Below are 19,134 nucleotides of genomic sequence, written 5' to 3' on the forward strand. Positions count from 1 at the left end.
GCAGCTCCAGTACGCACAATACGTGACGGAATGTGCTGGGGGCCTTGTGATTTCGCCTTGTCTCTGCTTCGTCTGCGTGCTGTCGTCTTATCTTCGTTGAGGTACTTGAAGTCCTTGGCTATTAGCGGGCTAAAACAAAGATAACATCTGCGGCTGAGGCCACCCCTCATATGCCGTGGAAGATAAGAAGTTGTGTCCTTGCACAGATAGAAAAGTCTAACTTGAGCACAATAGATAATAACTATAGCAACAGCCTTTAAGCATAAGAGTTGTGTGATAACTTATACATAATTATTCTAACAGATGAAAACCCATCAGATTATAGAAATTGATCATTGGCGCTGAACCATACAGTCTGCTAGAATAACCCTCCATCCATCCATTTTCTACGGCTTGTCCCTTTCGAGGTCGCGGAGGGTGCTGGAGCCACCTCATCGCAGGGCCAACACAGATAGAGTCACCATAGTTCGATTATAGGTCTTGAGTTGCCTTTGCCAGAGAAATTATAAATTTACTGCAAAGCTGGGGTTTTTTTTACTCGGATTCAACACATATGCAAAGGTGTGAGCGCCACATCCGTGTGTGTGTGAACTGTCTTCCAGGATGAATCCGAGCCGCAGTGTAGTAGGTAGAAGTCTGCGGAGGGAAGGGATGCGTCACTGGATTAGTGCCTTGTGAGTCTCAGCCTCTTCTTCTTCCTTCCCTCTGAGCTGCTTGGAGAAGGGCACGACACTCGCACAGCTCGCAACCCTCAAAGACGCCTTCCACATGAGCCAGCCGGGCCTCGCCTCCTCTCCAGGATGAAGAAAGAGAAACAAATGTCTCCTTTCACCTTTGTCCTTCTGCTCCACTTCAGCACGGGTAAGGTTGGCTTTGTTTTTGTCTTTGTGCGTGGATAAGACTTCTTAGACGCTTAATCCTCCAGGGAAGAGACCACATTAGTGCAGCGCTCTCTGCACTGACTTTGTATTTAAATGTGAATTCTTGGGCTACTTCACACATATTGTTAACCTTTCCTCCCTGTTGTCCTTCTTCCCTACGATTTCATATTCAGCAAGTAAGTTCATTAGTCATCACCATACAAATACTGATGTCATGTTATTTGTACTAGTTTCACATTTGGATTCTCACAAAGGGTTATCCGACTATGCCCCGTATTTTTACGACAACGGACCCAGCAGTACAAACGGGAACATGGCTTTGTTCAGCATCTCCGAAGATACACCAGTCGGTGAGTCACATTAGGACGTACAGTAATTTGTTTTGATCAAGCCTACAGTGGTTCTGAAGCTGAAGCTAATACCTTATGGATTTTGACATGTGCGCTGGATTGACCTGCCAATCCAAACATTTCCAGTCCAAAAACATCACCTTTCCCCAAATGATTCCCGCACAGGAACGCAGATTTACATCCTCAACGGCACAGATCCAGAAGAAGATTCGATACAATACGGTTTGACGTTTGAAAAGGGCTCCAAGGAGTATTTTAGGGTTGAGCCCAATTTGGGAAACGTGACCCTAGTTCTGGAGCTGGACAGAGAGGTGAGGAGACCCTCAACTCTTTCAGGAGTTTTGTTCAAAACATGTCATCATTTGAACAAGTGTAACTACTTTGCAGGAACAAGACGAGATTTCGGTGCTCGTCAGCATTACAGACGGCCGGAACAAAGTGAGTGGTTATAAATCATTCAATAGTTCTAAGATAGCGAGGGCCACATACAAAAAAACGTGAATTAGGGCTGGACGATATGGCCTTTTTTTAATATCGCGATATTTTAAGGCCATATCGCGATACACGATATATATCTCGATATTTTGCCTTAGCCTTGAATGAACACTTGATGCATATAATCACAGCAGTATGATGATTCTATGTGTCTACATTAAAACATTCTTCTTCATACTGCATTAATATATGCTACTTTAAAACTTTCATGCAGAGAAGGAAATCACAACTAAAAAAAATCACTATTTTTTTCATACGGTGTTGATCTGGAAATGTTTGCCTCTGCATTTTGATGGTGTGGGGAGATGTTGACATGCGGAGTAAGCACTGTTCATTCTCTAGCAGGTGACTTTTCAAATGATGCTACAAATTAGCAGTAATGCTACTTTTTATAGCAACGCTTTCGCCCCACACTTCACAAATTACGGTTGTCTGTTCGACATATTCCCACTTGAAGCCAAACCACCGCCAGACGATGGACCCCCTGTTGTTTTTTGGGGGAATTAATTATTCCTTCATTTGTTACCAGATTCGCACCTTCTTTGTCTCGTATTACCGCTAGCATCACAGCTAACGTTAGCCATGCTGCTATGTCTTTGCTCCGCGAAGGCGTATACGTATGTGACGTATGTCGTGACAGTATGTGACGTGTGTAGAAGCTGCGCTTGCTGTCTGTGAGAAGGAGAGACAAGAAAGAGTGAGTAGAGCCTGTAGTGTAATGCCAGCAGCTAAAAGCAACTGCGTGAGAACGCATACTCGAATATCACGATATAGTAATTTTCTATATCGCACAGAGATAAACCCGCGATTTATTGCGCATATTGATATATCGCCCAGCCCTAACGTGAAGGATAGTTTAGAACATATTGGGCCTGATTTACTAAGATCAAAATAGGATGTGCTAAACAGCGTCTGCAATCCATAAAATTGTGTGTACCGTATTTTTCGGAGTATAAGTCGCACCAGAGTATAAGTCGCACCTGCCGAAAATGCATAATAAAGAAGGAAAAAAACATATATAAATCTAACTGGAGCCCGGCCAAACTATGAAAAAAACTGCGACTTATAGTCCGAAAAATACGGTACTATTAGAGGGCGTGTTGCGTGCAATCTACCCACATTGCACGTGCTATTCATAACTGGTCCAGACCGCCTTTCTTGAATGAGGTTATTGTGCGCAGCGTTCCCCATGGAGCTACTCGATCATTTTCTGCACATTCATCCTTAGTTAGTTCATTATTCTTCAGTCAATGGTCAACAAAATAAACAAACAGTTGTACATTCATAAATTGAAAATAAAAATGTTGCAGACCGAAAGGGTTTAGGCTGAAGTTGAACACTTATTGCGCCTAACCCTATAAACAATGTCAAGTACAAGATGAACTTCCGAAAATGATGAAATGTCCTTTGTACAACACAATATAAATACACATTGTACACAACATAAATACTGTTCAATTATATACACAGTAAAGGCATGTGAAATATCCTTGTACACATGTTAAACCTTTGCACCAATTATATACTATATACAAACAATTATACTTCCATTATTATTTATATCCCACATTTAGTTTTTAATTAACATTGATCATAGTATTAACTACAGTGTTGATTCAAGAGTGATATATTTTCCAAGACATTGGTATTAAAGGCCTACTGAAACCCACTACTACCGACCACGCAGTCTGATAGTTTATATATCAATGATGAAATCTTAACATTGCAACACATACCAATACGGCCGGGTTAACTTATAAAGTGCAATTTTAAATTTCCTGCGAAACTTCCGGTTGAAAACGTCTAGGTATGATGACGTATGTGCGTGACGTCGATGGTTGAAACGGAAGTATTGGGACACGATTGTATCCAATACAAAAAGCTCAGTTTTCATCGCAAAATTCCACAGTGTTCTGGACATCTGTGTTGGTGAATTTTTTGCGATTTGTTTAATGAACAATGGAGACTGCAAAGAAGAAAGCTGTAGATGCGATAGGTGTATTAGCGTCTGGCTACAGCAACACAACCAGGAGGATTTGACTTGGATAGCAGACGCGCTACCCGACGCTAGCCGCCAACCGCATCGATGATCGGGTGAAGTCCTTCGTCGCTCTGTCGATCGCTGGAACGCAGGTGAGCTTCGGTGTTGATGAGCAGATGAGGGTTGGCGTAGGTGGAGAGGTAATGTTTTTATCATAGCTCTGTCGAGGTCCGTAGCTAAGTTAGATTCAATGGCGTCGTTAGCAAAAGCATTGTTAAGCTTCGCCAGGCTAGAAAGCATTAACCGTGTAGTTACAGGTCCATGGTTTAATAGTATTGTTGATTTTCTGTCTATCCTTCCAGTCAGGGGTTTATTTATTTTGTTTCTATCTGCAGTTAAGCCCGATGCTATCACGTTAGCTCCGATGTATTGTCGTGGAGATAAAAGTCACTGTGAATGTCCATTTCGCGTTCTCGACTCTCATTTTCAAGAGGATATAGTATCCCAGGTGGTTTAAAATACAAATCCGTGATCCACAATAGAAAAAGGAGAGAGTGTGGAATCCAATCCAGCCCTTGTACCTAAGTTACGGTCAGAGTGAAAAAAGATGCGTCCTGCACTGCACTCTAGTCCTTCACTCTCACGTTCCTCATCCACGAATCCTTCATCCTGGCTCAAATTAATGGGGTAATCGTCGCTTTCTCGGTCCCAATCGCTTTCGCTGCTGGTGTAAACAATGGGGAAATGTGAGGAGACTTTCAACTTGTGACGTCACGCTACTTCCGGTACAGGCAAGGCTTTTTTTTATCAGCGACCAAAAGTTGCGAACTTTATCGTCGATGTTCTCTACTAAATCCTTTCAGCAAAAATATGGCAATATCGCGAAATGATCAAGTATGACACATAGAATGGATCTGCTATCCCCGTTTAAATGAAAAAAATTCATTTCAGTAGGCCTTTAAAGTGATTTTTAAATGCGTGATTGGAACTGGAACATTTTAAGGAATCGTCCAAGCTGTTCCACAGTTGAACCCCCCTGACAGAAACACATCTACTTTTTAAGCTCGTTCTTACGTTTGCTTTCTGAAAGACAGCTGAACCTCTGAGGTCATAGGGATTCTCTCTGGGTTTGAATCTCTCCTGTAGACACCCAGGCAGCATGTGGTTATGAGCTTTGCACGTCACAATAGCAGTGTTGAGGTCAACAAGATCGTGCAGTTTTAATGTTTTTAATTTAATAAACAGAGCATTGCATACTTGCCAACCTTGAGACCTCCAATTCCAGGAGGTGGGGGCGTGGTTAAAAGGGGAGGAGTATATTTACAGCTAGAATTCACCAAGTATATATAAGAAATACTTGACTTTCAGTGAATTCTAGCTATATATATATATATATATATATATATATATATATATATATATATATATATATATATATATATATATATATATATATAAATAAGAGAAATACTTGAATTTCAGTGTTCATTTATTTACACATATACACACACACATAACACTCATCTACTCATTGTTGAGTTAAGGGTTGAATTGTCCATCCTTGTTCTATTCTCTGTCACTATTTTTCTAACCATGCTGAACACCCTCTCTGATGATGCATTCTGCTTCGTCTCCTTGTTGTGTGCGCAGTTGTGCACTGCACTCTCTAAAAGCCGTAGATGTTATTGTCACATATGCATGTACAGCAGATGGCAGTATTGTCCTGTTTAAGAGTGTCACAACATTGCTGTTTATGGCAGACGAACTGCTTTACGGTAGACAAAAACGCGACTGCTGTTGTTGTGTGTTGTTACCGCGCTGGGAGGACGTTATGTCTGCATGGAGCTGGAGGGGGCGTGGCCTCCAGCTCCGCCTGAATTTCGGGAGATTTTCGGGAGAAAATTTGTCCCGGGAGGTTTTTGGGCGAGGCGCTGAATTTCGGGAGTCTCCCGGAAAATCCGGGAGGGTTGGCAAGTATGGCATTGGTATGGTCATGATAATCCGCGTAATTTACAATTCTAATCGCTTTCTTTTGACGTAAGAACATAGAGTTGATGTTTGAGTTGTAATTGTTACCCCAGATTTCAACACAATAATTAAGATATGGGAGTACGAAATAATTATATAACATGTTAACTGCAGTGTTTTGCTATCAAACAAGCAGCAGACATGTATCACTTTTTAATGGGGGTTTTAGGAGCAGTTCGGTGCATCCACAATGAAACCCACTTTTTTGTGCGCTGCAGAGGCGCTCACGGTAGAGAGGCTGCACTTACTTTGCTCAAGACTCAAAAAGATGCATACTTCAAGAAGTTTTTTTTCATATAGGAGATAAGGTAATAATATTTATTCTAAATGAAAAAACGAACGCCATAAAGACAACGCCAGCAGACACCAAAACGCATCAATTGAATTTGTTTTAATAAGCCCCTTAACACAACCGGCATGTAGCTATAAAATTAGAAAAGGTTGTTGCTGTATAGACAATATGTGTAATATGTATTCATTCAGACCATGCAAATAGGTTGAAACACAGACACACACATTCTCTGTTCCTCGTATGTCTTTGCGGTGCAAGCACAGCGCGAGCACCGATCCTGCAGCCGTGTGTGTAACTGTGTCAGTTCACACAAACTTTTTAGAGGTGCTAAATAGTCCCCGCAAAACGCTGATGAGTTTTAACGAATCACATTGCGCGTGCTGTATAATATATTGGCATCTTCTCCTCCGAGTATTGTGGGCATTTTGCCAATCGCCGTATATTCTGCATATTAATGAACACGGAGATGCAAAATAGATTTCACGCCTTATTCTGATCACCTAACAGACGCAATCCACTTTGCACACATTTAGTAGACCATCTTTGCGTGTGCTATTAAGTTTGCACATGTTTTAGTACACGCAACCCTTTAGTAAATGAGGCCCTTTGTGCATTAAAGATGCTAAAACTAATCCAATGTAGGTCAATAATGTGTAAATGTGGATTAAATAACCTACTCGGTGGCCTCGTGGTTAGAGTGTCCGCCCTGAGATCGGTAGGTTGTGAGTTCAAACCCCGGCCGAGTCATACCAAAGACTATAACAATGGGACCCATTACCTCCATGCTTGGCACTCAGCATCAAAGGTTGGAAATGGGGGTTTAATCACCAAAAATGATTCCTGGGCGTGGCCACCGCTGCTGCCCACTGCTCCCCTCACCTCCCAGGGGGTGATCAAGGGGATGGGTCAAATTTCACCACACCTAGTGTGTGTGACAATCATTGGTACTTTAACTTTAACTTAAATGATGTGTTCTCAGTTCACAATGTCCATTATTATTATTATTGATATATGCTAAGCTACAATGAAAGCACCAACAGTATATTAGTGTTTATCGGTGACAAAGCAAATTGGTGTATATATTTAATTAACAATGGATCAGTTTTATTTTTACAGTACCGTATTTTTCGGACTATAAGTCGCAGTTTTTTTCATAGTTTGGCCGGGGTCCAGTGCGATTTATATATGTTTTTTTCCTTCTTTGTTATGCATTTTCGGCAGGTGCGACTTATACTCCGGTGCGACTTATACTCTGAAAAATACGGTAGTTACAAACAAGCTGCAGGCTAAAATTGAGGCCTTTGTTGTGTTTTCAGGTGGTTGAAACAGCTAGAGTGTTCGTCACTGACACCAACGATGAAACTCCTGAATTCCAGAACCTGCCTTTTATTGTTAATATCCCCGAGGTACTGAAGAGCCTACCGGCATTGACACAAACCCAATTTTGGAAGAAAAAAAACCCTCGATGGTCTTGGTTATGTTCTTTTTAGGATGCCGTGGCAGGGAGCAGCGTCTACAGAGTCCAGGCGCTGGATAAAGACATGGGTTCAGGAGGCAGCATCTCCTATTCCCTGCAGGTGAACCTCAATCTTTTAATGTTATGCAGAGGATGCGGCCCTCGTGACGTTTTAAGCCGCTTTTTCATTTAAATTCATAGAATCCAAGGCTGCTCCAGTTTGCAGAACAAAATGGTGAATTTGAGCATGATCCTTTTTTTCTGTTGCCTTTATAAGTTGTCAGGTAAACTAAAAGGGTTCTTTTTGAGTTTGGACTTCCAGTTTCACGGTTAGGGAGTGTGGGAAAAGGATGGATGGTTTTGATTAATCTCATACACACTTTCAAGAATCGTGAATGTGGTAGAGAAAATGGTCCTGTGTGGTTTCAGACAGCTATTTAGCTCCTGTTTGAAGCCTAGAACAATGTTGAAATAAAAGGTTGGAATTGCAAGAACTTGGCAAGGATATGGGAGCTCATTGGTGACATTTGTAGGAATCTTACTTGAATCCCAGTTACTATATGACTGGGACATGTTCAGTAGAGTGTTGTCTAGATCAGTGTTTTTCAACCTTTTTTGAGCCTAGGCACATTTTTTGAGTTGAAAAAATCCAGAGACACACCACCAGCAGAAATCATTAAAAAACGAAACTCAGTTGACAGTAAAAAAGTTGTTGTCGCAATTGTTGGGTATGACTTTAAACCATAACCAAGCACGCATCAATATAGCTCTTGTCTCAAAGTAGGTCACGACCTGTCACATCACGCTGTGACTTATTTTGAGTTGTTTGCTGTTTTCCTGTGTGTAGTGTTTCAGTTCTTGTCTTGCACTCCTATTTTGGTGTCATTTTCTCTTTTTTTGGTATTTTCCCGTCGCAGTTTCATGTCTTCCTTTGAGCGATATTTCTCGCATCTACTTTGTTTTAGTAATCAAGAATATTTCAGTTGTTTTTTATCCTTCTTTGTGGGGACATTGTTGATTGTCATGTCATGTTCGGATGTACATTGTGGACGCCGTCTTTGCTGCACAGTAAGTCTTTGCTGTCGTCCAGCATTCTGTTTTTGTTTACTTTGTAGCCAGTTCAGTTTTAGTTTCATTCTGCATAGCCTTCTCTAAGCTTTAATGCCTTTTCTTAGGGGCACTCATCTTTCGTCTATTTTTGGTTTAAGCATTAGACACCTTTTTACCTGCACTCTGTCTCCTGCTGTTTCTGACATCTACAAAGCAATTAGCTACCGGCTGCCACCTACTGATATGGAAGAATATTACACCGTTACTCTGCCGAGCTCTAGACAGCACCGACACTCAACAAACAACACATCATTTGCAGACTATAATTACTGGTTTGCAAAAAATATTTTTAACCCAAATAGGTGAAATTACATAATCTCCCAAGGCACACCAGACTGGATCTCACAGCACACTAGTGTGCCGCGGCACAGTGGTTGAAAAACACTGGTCTAGATGAGTGATTCTTATCTGGTGGGTCACAACTGTTTTCAGTGAGTTACAGTTATTTGCCTTGGCAAGAAACAGTACTAATATTGTCCTTTTATGTAGAATTTTAAGATTTTTTTTTATCTAGGGACGGCGTGGCGCAGTGGAAGAATGGCCGTGCGCGACCCGAGGGTCCCTGGTTCAATCCCCACCTAGTACCAACCTCGTCATGTTCGTTGTGTCCTGAGCAAGACACTTCACCCTTGCTCCTGATGGGTGCTGGTTAGCGCCTTGCATGGCAGCTCCCTCCATCAGTGTGTGAATGTGTGTGTGAATGGGTAAATGTGGAAGTAGTGTCAAAGCGCTTTGAGTACCTTGAAGGTAGAAAAGCGCTATACAAGTACAACCCATTTATTATCATTTTATCTGGCACGGTGTTGCTTATTATTGTGTCAGGATGGCCGAGCGGTCTAAGGCGCTGCGTTCAGGTCGCAGTCTCTTCTGGAGGCGTGGGTTCAAATCCCACTTCTGACAGCACATAATTTTTTACCATGAATTGATTTACGTGGACCCCGACTTAAACAAGTTGAAAAACTTATTCGGGTGTTACCATTTAGTGGTCAATTGTACGGAATATGTACTGCACTGGGCAATCTACTAATTAAAGTTTCAATCAATCAATCAAAAAAAACTTCTTAAGGTGGCGACGACGCTCTGGATTGCTATTTTAAACCCTAACTAAGTTTGTTAGTCTACTGCTTTTGAGACTGAATGTTCCAGTCCTGCCTTAGTGTTTGCCTGTATGTATGTTATGCTTCTTATGTATTAGCTGTTTAAGTGCAAGGTAGATTTTAATTGTCTATTCAATTGTCATATTTGAAGATGTTAGACATCGGCATTGTAATATTGCTGATGCTAATTTAATTGCTAACGCATTTATGGGATTTTTAATGTAAATTAACATTGAGGGAGCGCATTTGTTTAAATTAATTTTGTTAAAGGCCTATAAAGTAAAACCTCTCATATAGAAGTCAACTGGAGCCTTTATTGAGAACCTGTTATCTGTCTGTTGAGTAACAAGCAAAGACCAAACATTTCTAGGAGCAGAATAGAAGTTATTTGTTAAAATAATTTTGAGTTTGTGGATGAAAAATGTATTGTTTCTTTAAATCTAAAAACCTACTCAGTGGTTAGAGTGTCCGTTCTGAGATCGGTAGGTTGTGAGTTCAAACCCCGGCCAAGTCATACCAAAGACTATAAAATTGGGACCCGATAAACCCCGTGCTTGGCACTCAGCATCGAGGGTTGGAATTGGGGGTTAAATCACCAAAATGATTCCCGGGCGCGGCCACCGCTCCTGCTCACTGCTCCCCTCACCTCCCAGGGGGTGAACAAGGGGATGGGTCAAATGCAGAGGACAAATTTCACCACACCTAGTGTGTGTGTGACAATCATTGGTACTTTAACTTTAACTTGAAATTAGAGATGTCTGATAATATCGGCCTGCCGATATTATCGGCCGATAAATGCTTTAAAATGTAATATCGGAAATTATCGGTATCGGTTTTTTTTTATTATCGGTATCGGTTTTTATTTTCATTTTTTTATTAAATCAACATAAAAAACACAAGATACACTTACAATTAGTGCACCAACCCAAAAAAACCTACCTCCACCATTCTACACTCATTCACAAAAAAGGGTTGTTTCTTTCTGTTATTAATATTCTGGTTCCTACATCATATATCAATATATATCAATACAGTCTGCAAGGGATACAGTCCGTAAGCACACATGATTGTGCGTGCTGCTGGTTCACTAATAGCACTAACCTTTAACAGTTAATTTTACTAATTTTCATTAATTACCTGTTTCGATGTAACTGTTTTTACATTGTTTTACTTTCTTTTTTATTCAAGAAAATGTTTTTAATTTATTTATTTTATAATTTAAAAAAAAAAAAGGACCTTATCTTCACCATACCTGGTTGTCCAAATTAGGCATAATAATGTGTTAATTCCACGACTGTATATATCAGTATCGGTTTATATAAAAAAAATAAAAATAAAAATATCGGTATCGGTTGATATCGGTATCGGTAATTAAGAGTTGGACAATATCGGAATATCAGCTATCGGCAAAAAAGCCATTATCGGACATCCCTACTTTAAATGTTAACAAGAAATGTCAAATTCAATCTTCAATGATACTTTATTTTCGGACTTGAAAGATTATTTGTGGTCATTTCGTCTATACAAGACACACACTGTCTTCATTGATATTTGAGAATTTTACCGTATTTTTCGGACCTCAGAGCGCACTTAAAATCCTTAAAATTTCTCAAAAATCGACAGTGCACCTTATAACTTGGTGCGCCTATGTGTGTATTAATTCTGGTTGTGCTGACCGACTTTGAAACAATTTTATTTGTTTCATGGTGTAATGATAAGTGTTACCAGTAGATGGCAGTCACACACAAAAGATACATGTCGACTGCAGATTGACGCCTGTTCAATAAATGACGCAAGTACTGGTAAGCAAGAAACACCAAAATGTTGATGTTTCATTGAGAATGTAGAACATTACACACGGCGCTCAAAAATCTGTCAAAAACGTTATAGTACAACTTTGGTAAACTGAAGCCACACTGCTTGATGGATTGTCGGAGAATTACGGCTAATGTAGTCAGACGTACTGTGCTTCAACATATGGGTATTATCATGCTGTGTGTGTAAGGACCCCAAAATGGCACCTATTCGGAGACATACTATCTGCCGTTTTGTTTCGCAATATTATGTAAAACCAACTTTTTTAACCTATTGGTACCTGTTGTGTGTTTAGGATTTGCATAAATCCCGAAAACGTGCATGCGTTCGCCATCGTAGTCCGCGCCGTAGTCAATAAGCTCCTTTGTTTTCTCTCTCTTCTTGTGGGGCACTCATCCTCCACTGTTGCCATATGGAAGAGCTAAAAACTACAACAAAGATGTCGGTGAGAAGACGCTGTTGAAGTAGAGCCACGTAAAAAGGACCACTCACAAAATGGTGCATCCTGAAGAGATAGTCAGACATATTCTATGCAACATTTTGACCAAAGAACCACCATTACATGTTATGTAGACCAGTGTTTTTCAACCACTGTGCCGCGGCACACTAGTGTGCCGTGAGATACAGGCTGGTGTGCCGTGGGAGATTTTCTAATTTCACCTATTTGGGTTAAACATATTTTTTGCAAACCAATAATTATAGTCTGCAAATGATGTGTTGTTGCTGAGTGTCGGTGCTGTCTAGAGCTCGGCAGAGTAACCGTGTAATATTCTTCCATATCAGTAGGTGGCAGCAGGTAGCTAATAGCTTTGTAGATGTCAGGAACAGCGGGAGGCAGTGTGCAGGTAAAAAGGTATCTAATGCTTAAACCAAAAATAAGCAAAACGTGAGTGCCCCTAAGAAAAGGCATTGTAGCTTAGGGAAGGCTATGCAGAACGAAACTAAAACTGAACTGGCTACAAAGTAAACAAAAACAGAATGCTGGATGACAGCAAAGACTTACTGTGGAGCAAAGACAATGTACATCCGTACATGACATGACAATCAACAATGTCCCCACAAAGAAGGATAAAAACAACTGAAATATTCTTGATTGCTAAAACAAAGTAGATGTGGGAAATATCGCTCAAAGGAAGACATGAAACTGCTACAGGAAAATACCAAAAAAAGAGAAAAAGCCACCAAAATAGGAGCGTAAGACAAGAACTAAAACACTACACAGGAAAACAGCAAAAAAGTCAAAATAAGTCAGGGCGTGATGTGACAGGTGGTGACAGTACACCTACCTTGAGACAAGAGCTATAACGATGCATGCTTGGTTATGGTTTAAAGTCATACCCAACAATGGTGACAACGACTTTTTACTGTCAACTGAGTTTAGTTTTTTAATGATTTGGCGTGCCTCCGGATTTTTTCAATGCAAAAAATGGTTGAAAAACACTGATGTAGACCACAAGGAAGTGTTTTAAATGTAGAAAAAACAAAAAATATGACCCCTTTAATGCGCCTTATAATTCTGTGCGCCTTTTGTATGAAGTAGACCCTAATAGACCCATTCATAGACAGTGCGTAGAGCTGGGCAATAGAAACCAAAACTGATATTCCGGTATTTTTAGGCCAAATGACTATAAATAAGATATACCGGTATACTAAACAAGACGTGCAAAATGCTTAAGGTTGTCTATGTACCGTATTTTTCGGACTATAAGTGGCAGTTTTTTTTTATAGTTTGGCCGGGGGTGCGACTTATACTCAGGAGCGACTTATGTGTGAAATTATTAACACATTAGAGTAAAATATCAAATAATATTATTGATCTCATTCACGTAAGAGACTAGATGTATAAGATTTCATGGGATTTAGCGATTAGGAGTGACAGATTGTTTGGTAAACGTATAGCATGCATGTTCTATATGTTATAGTTATTTGAATGACTCTTACCATAATATGTTACGTTAACATACCAGTTGGTTATTTATGCCTCATATAACGTACACTTATTCATTCTTTATTTATTTTAAATTGCCTTTCAAATGTCTATTCTTGGTGTTGGGTTTTACCAAATACATTTCCCCCAAAAATGCGACTTATACTCCAGTGCGACTTATATATGTTTTTTTTTTCTTCTTTATTATGTATTTTCGGCCGGTGCGACTTATACTCTGGAGCGACTTACACTCCGAAAAATACGATATTTTACGGCTAGATAAGCAACGTTGAGATTACTCCGATTATTTTTGTTGTATGTTGTAACGTAACATGTTGCTTATTCTTATAATATAATACTATATTAGTTAGCAGTTACTATGTCAAAGCAGTTTTTGTTAATTTTGTTCATTACTGGATGGCCCTTCTACTTGCTCACTGCGGTATAGGCCGCTGGCTTTTCAGTTTGAAACTGCTCTTCAGCCGCTTAGCCGCTATTAGTCTGCACACGCCATGGGGAGAGCCACTTTCAAGCCGAGGAGTAGCTAAACATTTGACACACTCAGCGAGCAGCATAGAGGAGCATTCGTTAGCTGCTGTGCTAAGTCGCTAACAGAACTGAACAACATAAACAGATGAAATTAGTTATAAAGTTGCTACAAGGAGAGGTATATGTTCTCAAGCAAATTGGTGTATGTTTAAATAAAGCTATAGTCACTCACCATTAGCCAAATTGCATTACTCGGGAGTTGAGATGCCGCCATATTATTTTGAAAAGTTTGTTGTGTTGTGTCATTGAGTCAGAGAAGCCTACGTAATCACGCAAGGGGCGGTGTTGAGCCAGTGGCAATGCAAACGGTCGTAACAAAGGCACATCAAAATATACCAGTATGGCGGTATTGTCTCAAATATATATCTCTTTCTAAAATATACTGGTATTAACTATAATATTGGTATACCACCCAGCCCTAACAGTGCACCTTATGATCCGGTGTGACCTATGGTCTGAAAAATACGGTAATTTAAAAGATTTGGGCAATTTGGGTACCACAGCCAAACTCGTTGAAAACCACTAAAGGGAATTGTCTTTGTGGGCCACGGCTCTTTTCCTAGTAGAAATATATTTTTGCGAATGAGTCGAGTCGTTTGAGTGAAAGATAAAAACTGATTCACATTTGTGGGCCATTACTTTGCGAGCCGCTCGTTTTGCGAGTCTTTCTTACTCGCGTATCACAATAAATTTGAACATGGTGCATACGTTTTTTTTAATTCAGGAGTTTAATTAAGACAAAGACACCAATTAAAAGCTTAGAACTTTCAGACATTTAAAACAAACATATGGAATACTGGAATTTGAGTTTTTATTCGCGAATATTACTGAGAAATTCAGAAACACATTCTTAAAATATTTCACTGTGTGTGTAGTGAATAACTTTTTGGGTTGCCACTTGTAATTAAGGGGTGATGGTGGGTCCTGCAGTCCAACCAGTACCAACAATGCCTGACATTCAACTCATTTAACATTAAAGACATGTAAGGGGGTAAACTTTTCTGCTGTAAAACTCTTGATTGGCTTTAGTAGTAAGTTGCTGACTTATGTCAAGTAGGATGTCATTCATGATACAATGAGAAATACTCAGTAGTGCGCAGGTCTGGTTGTGATGAGAGATGCATTGGGTTGTATAAGTGATCCCTAGGACGAGGGTTATCATGCTTTCATGTGCATGAGCAAAACCTTACTTGCTGTATGAGTTGGCAAAATATCTCATGGTTGAGCTGACATCTAGGGGAGCGGTCATGTGGCTTGGAATAACCAAATAAAGGACATTTGAGCGATTGAATAGCGTGTGCAAGAGAAAAGGATTAACCTCAAATGAGCAGTTGGAAAATGGATTACAAAATTTAATTACATTTGAGCAGCGTATGGAACGCTTAATGATGGCTTATGTTTGCTTGGGTCCAGCAGCCAACAATGTGAGGGACAAATGTTCAAAGCTGAAGGGAAAGTAAACAGACTTTAACCACTTGTGAGCCTGTTTCCTTTGTCAGCCGTCGCCAAACGCCAAGTTCACCATCGACGGCAACAGTGGCATCCTGAGGGTGAAACCTGGCACCACGCTAGACTATGAGACCACGCCTACGCACTTTGTGACAGTGGTCGCCAAGGTGAGAGATCACTGTTGCTCTGCCTACATAGAATTGAAGGTTTTAGATTAATACACTCTACAATCAATCAAATATAGTAACAATGCATTTTTGTAATCAACTAAGGACAGGTTTTGTCAATCGTTAGTGTACTAACTGCTAGGGATGTTAACAACAAACCGATGCGACCGAATATCCAGTTCCAGTTCCACTTTGCCGGTTACAGCCCCCTCAATCGATAAGGTTCAGTTGTGAATCTTTAGGTTAATCAAGTGCAACCACATAAACCGGTTATCGGGCCAACCTAGAAATCAGTTGACATTTTTCGTCTTTAAAACGACACTAGAGCCTGGGATGTCTGTGGAAAGTGGCACGCGTTTGAATAGACGTAGATACCAGTACATGGTCCGGGTGTCGCGCAAGACTAGCAATCAGTAGACAGTTTATCTTTAAAACAACGCGAGAGTCTCGGTTGTCCGCCAAATAATTACCCACAAGATACGGACCGTCAACACCGCAGACCGTAACATCCCAAGTAATGGTGGCTCAGACAGATTCCCAGTTTGTCTTTTTTTATTCCCCAAAATGCAATGTTCTCGTAGAAAGGGCTCAACCTCCGTGTCTCGCTTTCTTTTACAGCAACCTTCCTTTCCCCTTTCAACTCCACAACACGTCACTTCCCATCTTTGTTCCGGAAGTCCCGCCCCCCAGGCGACCTGTCTGTGACGACACTGACTTGATTTAACTCGTGGAAAAGAAATATATTTGACATGTGACACGTGCTTGCCTTTTTACTTTATTTCACATATTTGGGGACAGATATTGTGTTTGAAAAATTTGAAAAATACTGGAAGCATGTCACTTTTATAGAATGTGCTTTTTCTTTATATATGAATATGAATGTGCTCATATGGTTATTCTCATGGCATTGAACTGATCAGTTGTCTTAGAATATTGGCCTCTCATCCGAGCAATTCTAATCAGTTCATGCTCATAGACGTAGCTTGGACAGATCTAATCGGAGTGCTTGGTGCCGAGGTCCTAACCATTTATTCTCAATTACGAGGAGGAGCGTATGTGCACAGGAAGGAATACATTTGTTCTTTTGTGGTGCAAAAACAAATGTCCATCAACAAATGTTAACCATAGACTTAAATCGTTCATACTGTCGGAGGCAGATATTTACATATATCCGAATTTAAGTGTTACTTCTTTTATTTCATAATCATATTACAAAACAGCTAGTGTTTTTCTTCCAATTGTGGTCTTTTAGTTGTCTGCAAATACTGTGTGCTAACCTTGAATATGGAATATATATTCTTATGTCCAGGTGCAGAGGACAATGGGCATGTGTTTGGGCTGGAGGGACAAGACTGCGAGGGTGGGAGGGAGAGAGACTTGATAGAAGAGGGGGTTTTTCATTTTGTGAGGCAGACCATCTTAGCTGCGCGATTGAATGTTCTATGCTGGACTGGTCTCAGTATATTTACAAAGCTTTGCAAATATATTACAAAATACCTATTCTGTCTCTGGTGGTTCTTCTACTCAGCTTTAAGTGTCGTAAAGAGCTTGGGAGCGACCAGCGACTTGAATTCCCTGGGAGGAACAACTGGTCAAAACCCAACAATACACCGTATCGAATCTTATTGAATCGTTCATACACTAAATCGAATTGTATCGAAACGTTCATACACTAATCAAATTGCATTGAATCTTTCTTTTCTATACATTGTGATCAAATTGTTAATCACGAAGAGATTTACATCCCTAACTGCTGAATTCACTTTGTGATCAACCACCTCTGACTTATTCGAAATTGGCCTTAAGGAGAATCTTTAAAAATAATCTTGATTAAGTTCCGCTATCCAGGCTACACTCTCTTGACTATTTGTGTTTCCTGTAGGATGGAGGAGGGAAATATAAAGGCAAACATCAGGTTTTGACCTCCACTGCCACCATAACAGTCAACATCCTTGATGCCCAAGACATGCCTCCATCCTTCATAGGAACGCCTTACTTCGGCTACATATACGAAGTCTCCGTTCCTGTAAGTTAAGCCTCCACTGTTCCACACATTCCGTAATGACAAGCCAAACAATAATAATGCAGAAGTTTGATCTTTCTATATCGACCAGGGCTCTGAAATATTTACAGTGTATGCCAGAGATGGGGACCAAGGCATTCCTAACCCCATTTATTACTCCACCGTCGATGGTAAGATCGGCCAGAAATGATCATGCACTGAGATGACGCTATATAATAAACAGTACTTGCATATCTGTTTCAGGAAGTGACGGTGTCTTCGATATCAACAGCACAAGTGGTTGCATCACCTTGACAACGCATCCCTCCCTTCTGAAAAATGAACTCTACGAAGTGGAAGTCAAGGTAGTTCTTGTAGCTTCATCAGTGATTTCCACATAGCATGTGTTGACCCGTATAATGCTCAAACCAAGGCATCAGAGGTGGGAGCCAACGGTCACTTGTTGGACTATGACATTGCCATGGTGACGATCCGAGTGGTGGACCTTAACAACCACCCGCCTACTTTTTATGGCGAGAACGGACCACAGAGCAAGTTTGAGGTCACCATGTATGAGCATCCTCCTGCAGGGGAGATCCTACGTGGATTCAAGATCACGGTCAACGATTCAGATCAGGTTAGTAGATCTGAAAAGAGTATTTTGACTTTATCTAAAAAAAAATAATGTAATTTTTCTTCAAACACATATTTTGACTCTTAGGGGGCAAATGCCAAATTCAAATTAAGACTGGTGGGACCGAGCAGAGTTCTGCGAGTGGTTCCCCAGACGGTCCTGAACGAAGCCCAGGTAACCATCATCGTGGAGGACACATCTGGCATCGACTACGAAAAAGGACCGACCCTTTCGTTCAAGGTCAGAACTCATAAGAAAAATACTATTTTCACAAACAGGCACAATAGGAGGTTCCAGTTGTTTTATCATTACGGTATGTATACACAGCTTTTGGCGGTGGAAATTGACACTCCCGAGCGCTTCAGTGCGACAGCAGATATCGTGATCAACCTTCTGGACACTAACGACAACACCCCCAAATTCACTTCGGAGTATTACATTACCAGGGTTGCGGAGAACTCTCCCGGAGGGTCTAGTGTCGCATCTGTAACGGTAAGATGCCATTTTAGCCCAACCAAAGACTTCCTATTTACTTTATTTTGTCACATGACCACATACACTGTATCTTGTCTCTGACATTATTATCGTTATGCTTGCTCCTCCAGGCAAACGATCCAGACTCGGGACCTTGGGGTGAAGTCAAATACTCCATTTATGGATCAGGGTCAGATTTGTAAGTATAAACAAAACACAACTTGAGACTTCCTGGTAGTAAAGATCCCGATCCATATTTAGATTCAGCGTAAGGAAGTTAGCAAGGAACAAGTCTGTTTAGGCACAACACAAACAGCCTCGGGCTAAGATGGCTCCAAGATTCCGGCTAATCTTCTAATTGGATTGCAAGGTTAAAAATAGTCAGCGTGGCCCATCTCACGTCGGAGCGAGCCAATTAACATACAGG

At 40.6% G+C, this 19,134-nt stretch overlaps 1 protein-coding gene and 1 non-coding gene across 3 annotated transcripts in view; both read left to right on the forward strand.

Moving 5' to 3' along the window:
* The first annotated feature begins 709 nt into the window (after nucleotides 1-709).
* LOC133577656 (cadherin-related family member 1a) overlaps nucleotides 710-19,134 on the forward strand; it is a 33,745-nt gene continuing 15,320 nt past the window's right edge. For both annotated transcript variants that reach the window (XM_061931625.2, XM_061931626.1), the window contains exons 1-14: nucleotides 710-861; nucleotides 1,112-1,231; nucleotides 1,397-1,542; nucleotides 1,619-1,669; nucleotides 7,344-7,433; nucleotides 7,518-7,604; nucleotides 15,481-15,597; nucleotides 17,480-17,623; nucleotides 17,712-17,790; nucleotides 17,864-17,964; nucleotides 18,033-18,236; nucleotides 18,321-18,473; nucleotides 18,561-18,725; nucleotides 18,839-18,906. In XM_061931625.2, the coding sequence (XP_061787609.1) occupies nucleotides 801-861; nucleotides 1,112-1,231; nucleotides 1,397-1,542; nucleotides 1,619-1,669; nucleotides 7,344-7,433; nucleotides 7,518-7,604; nucleotides 15,481-15,597; nucleotides 17,480-17,623; nucleotides 17,712-17,790; nucleotides 17,864-17,964; nucleotides 18,033-18,236; nucleotides 18,321-18,473; nucleotides 18,561-18,725; nucleotides 18,839-18,906 (1,586 nt within the window). In that variant the 5' untranslated portion in view covers nucleotides 710-800. The remainder of the gene's footprint in view (nucleotides 862-1,111; nucleotides 1,232-1,396; nucleotides 1,543-1,618; nucleotides 1,670-7,343; nucleotides 7,434-7,517; nucleotides 7,605-15,480; nucleotides 15,598-17,479; nucleotides 17,624-17,711; nucleotides 17,791-17,863; nucleotides 17,965-18,032; nucleotides 18,237-18,320; nucleotides 18,474-18,560; nucleotides 18,726-18,838; nucleotides 18,907-19,134) is intronic.
* On the forward strand, nucleotides 9,411-9,493 carry trnal-cag (transfer RNA leucine (anticodon CAG)). Its single transcript has one exon. It is a non-coding gene; the product is annotated as a tRNA-Leu (tRNA).

The sequence above is a fragment of the Nerophis lumbriciformis genome, linkage group LG39, assembly GCF_033978685.3.
Source record: "Nerophis lumbriciformis linkage group LG39, RoL_Nlum_v2.1, whole genome shotgun sequence".
NCBI classification, from domain to species: Eukaryota; Metazoa; Chordata; class Actinopteri; order Syngnathiformes; family Syngnathidae; genus Nerophis; species Nerophis lumbriciformis.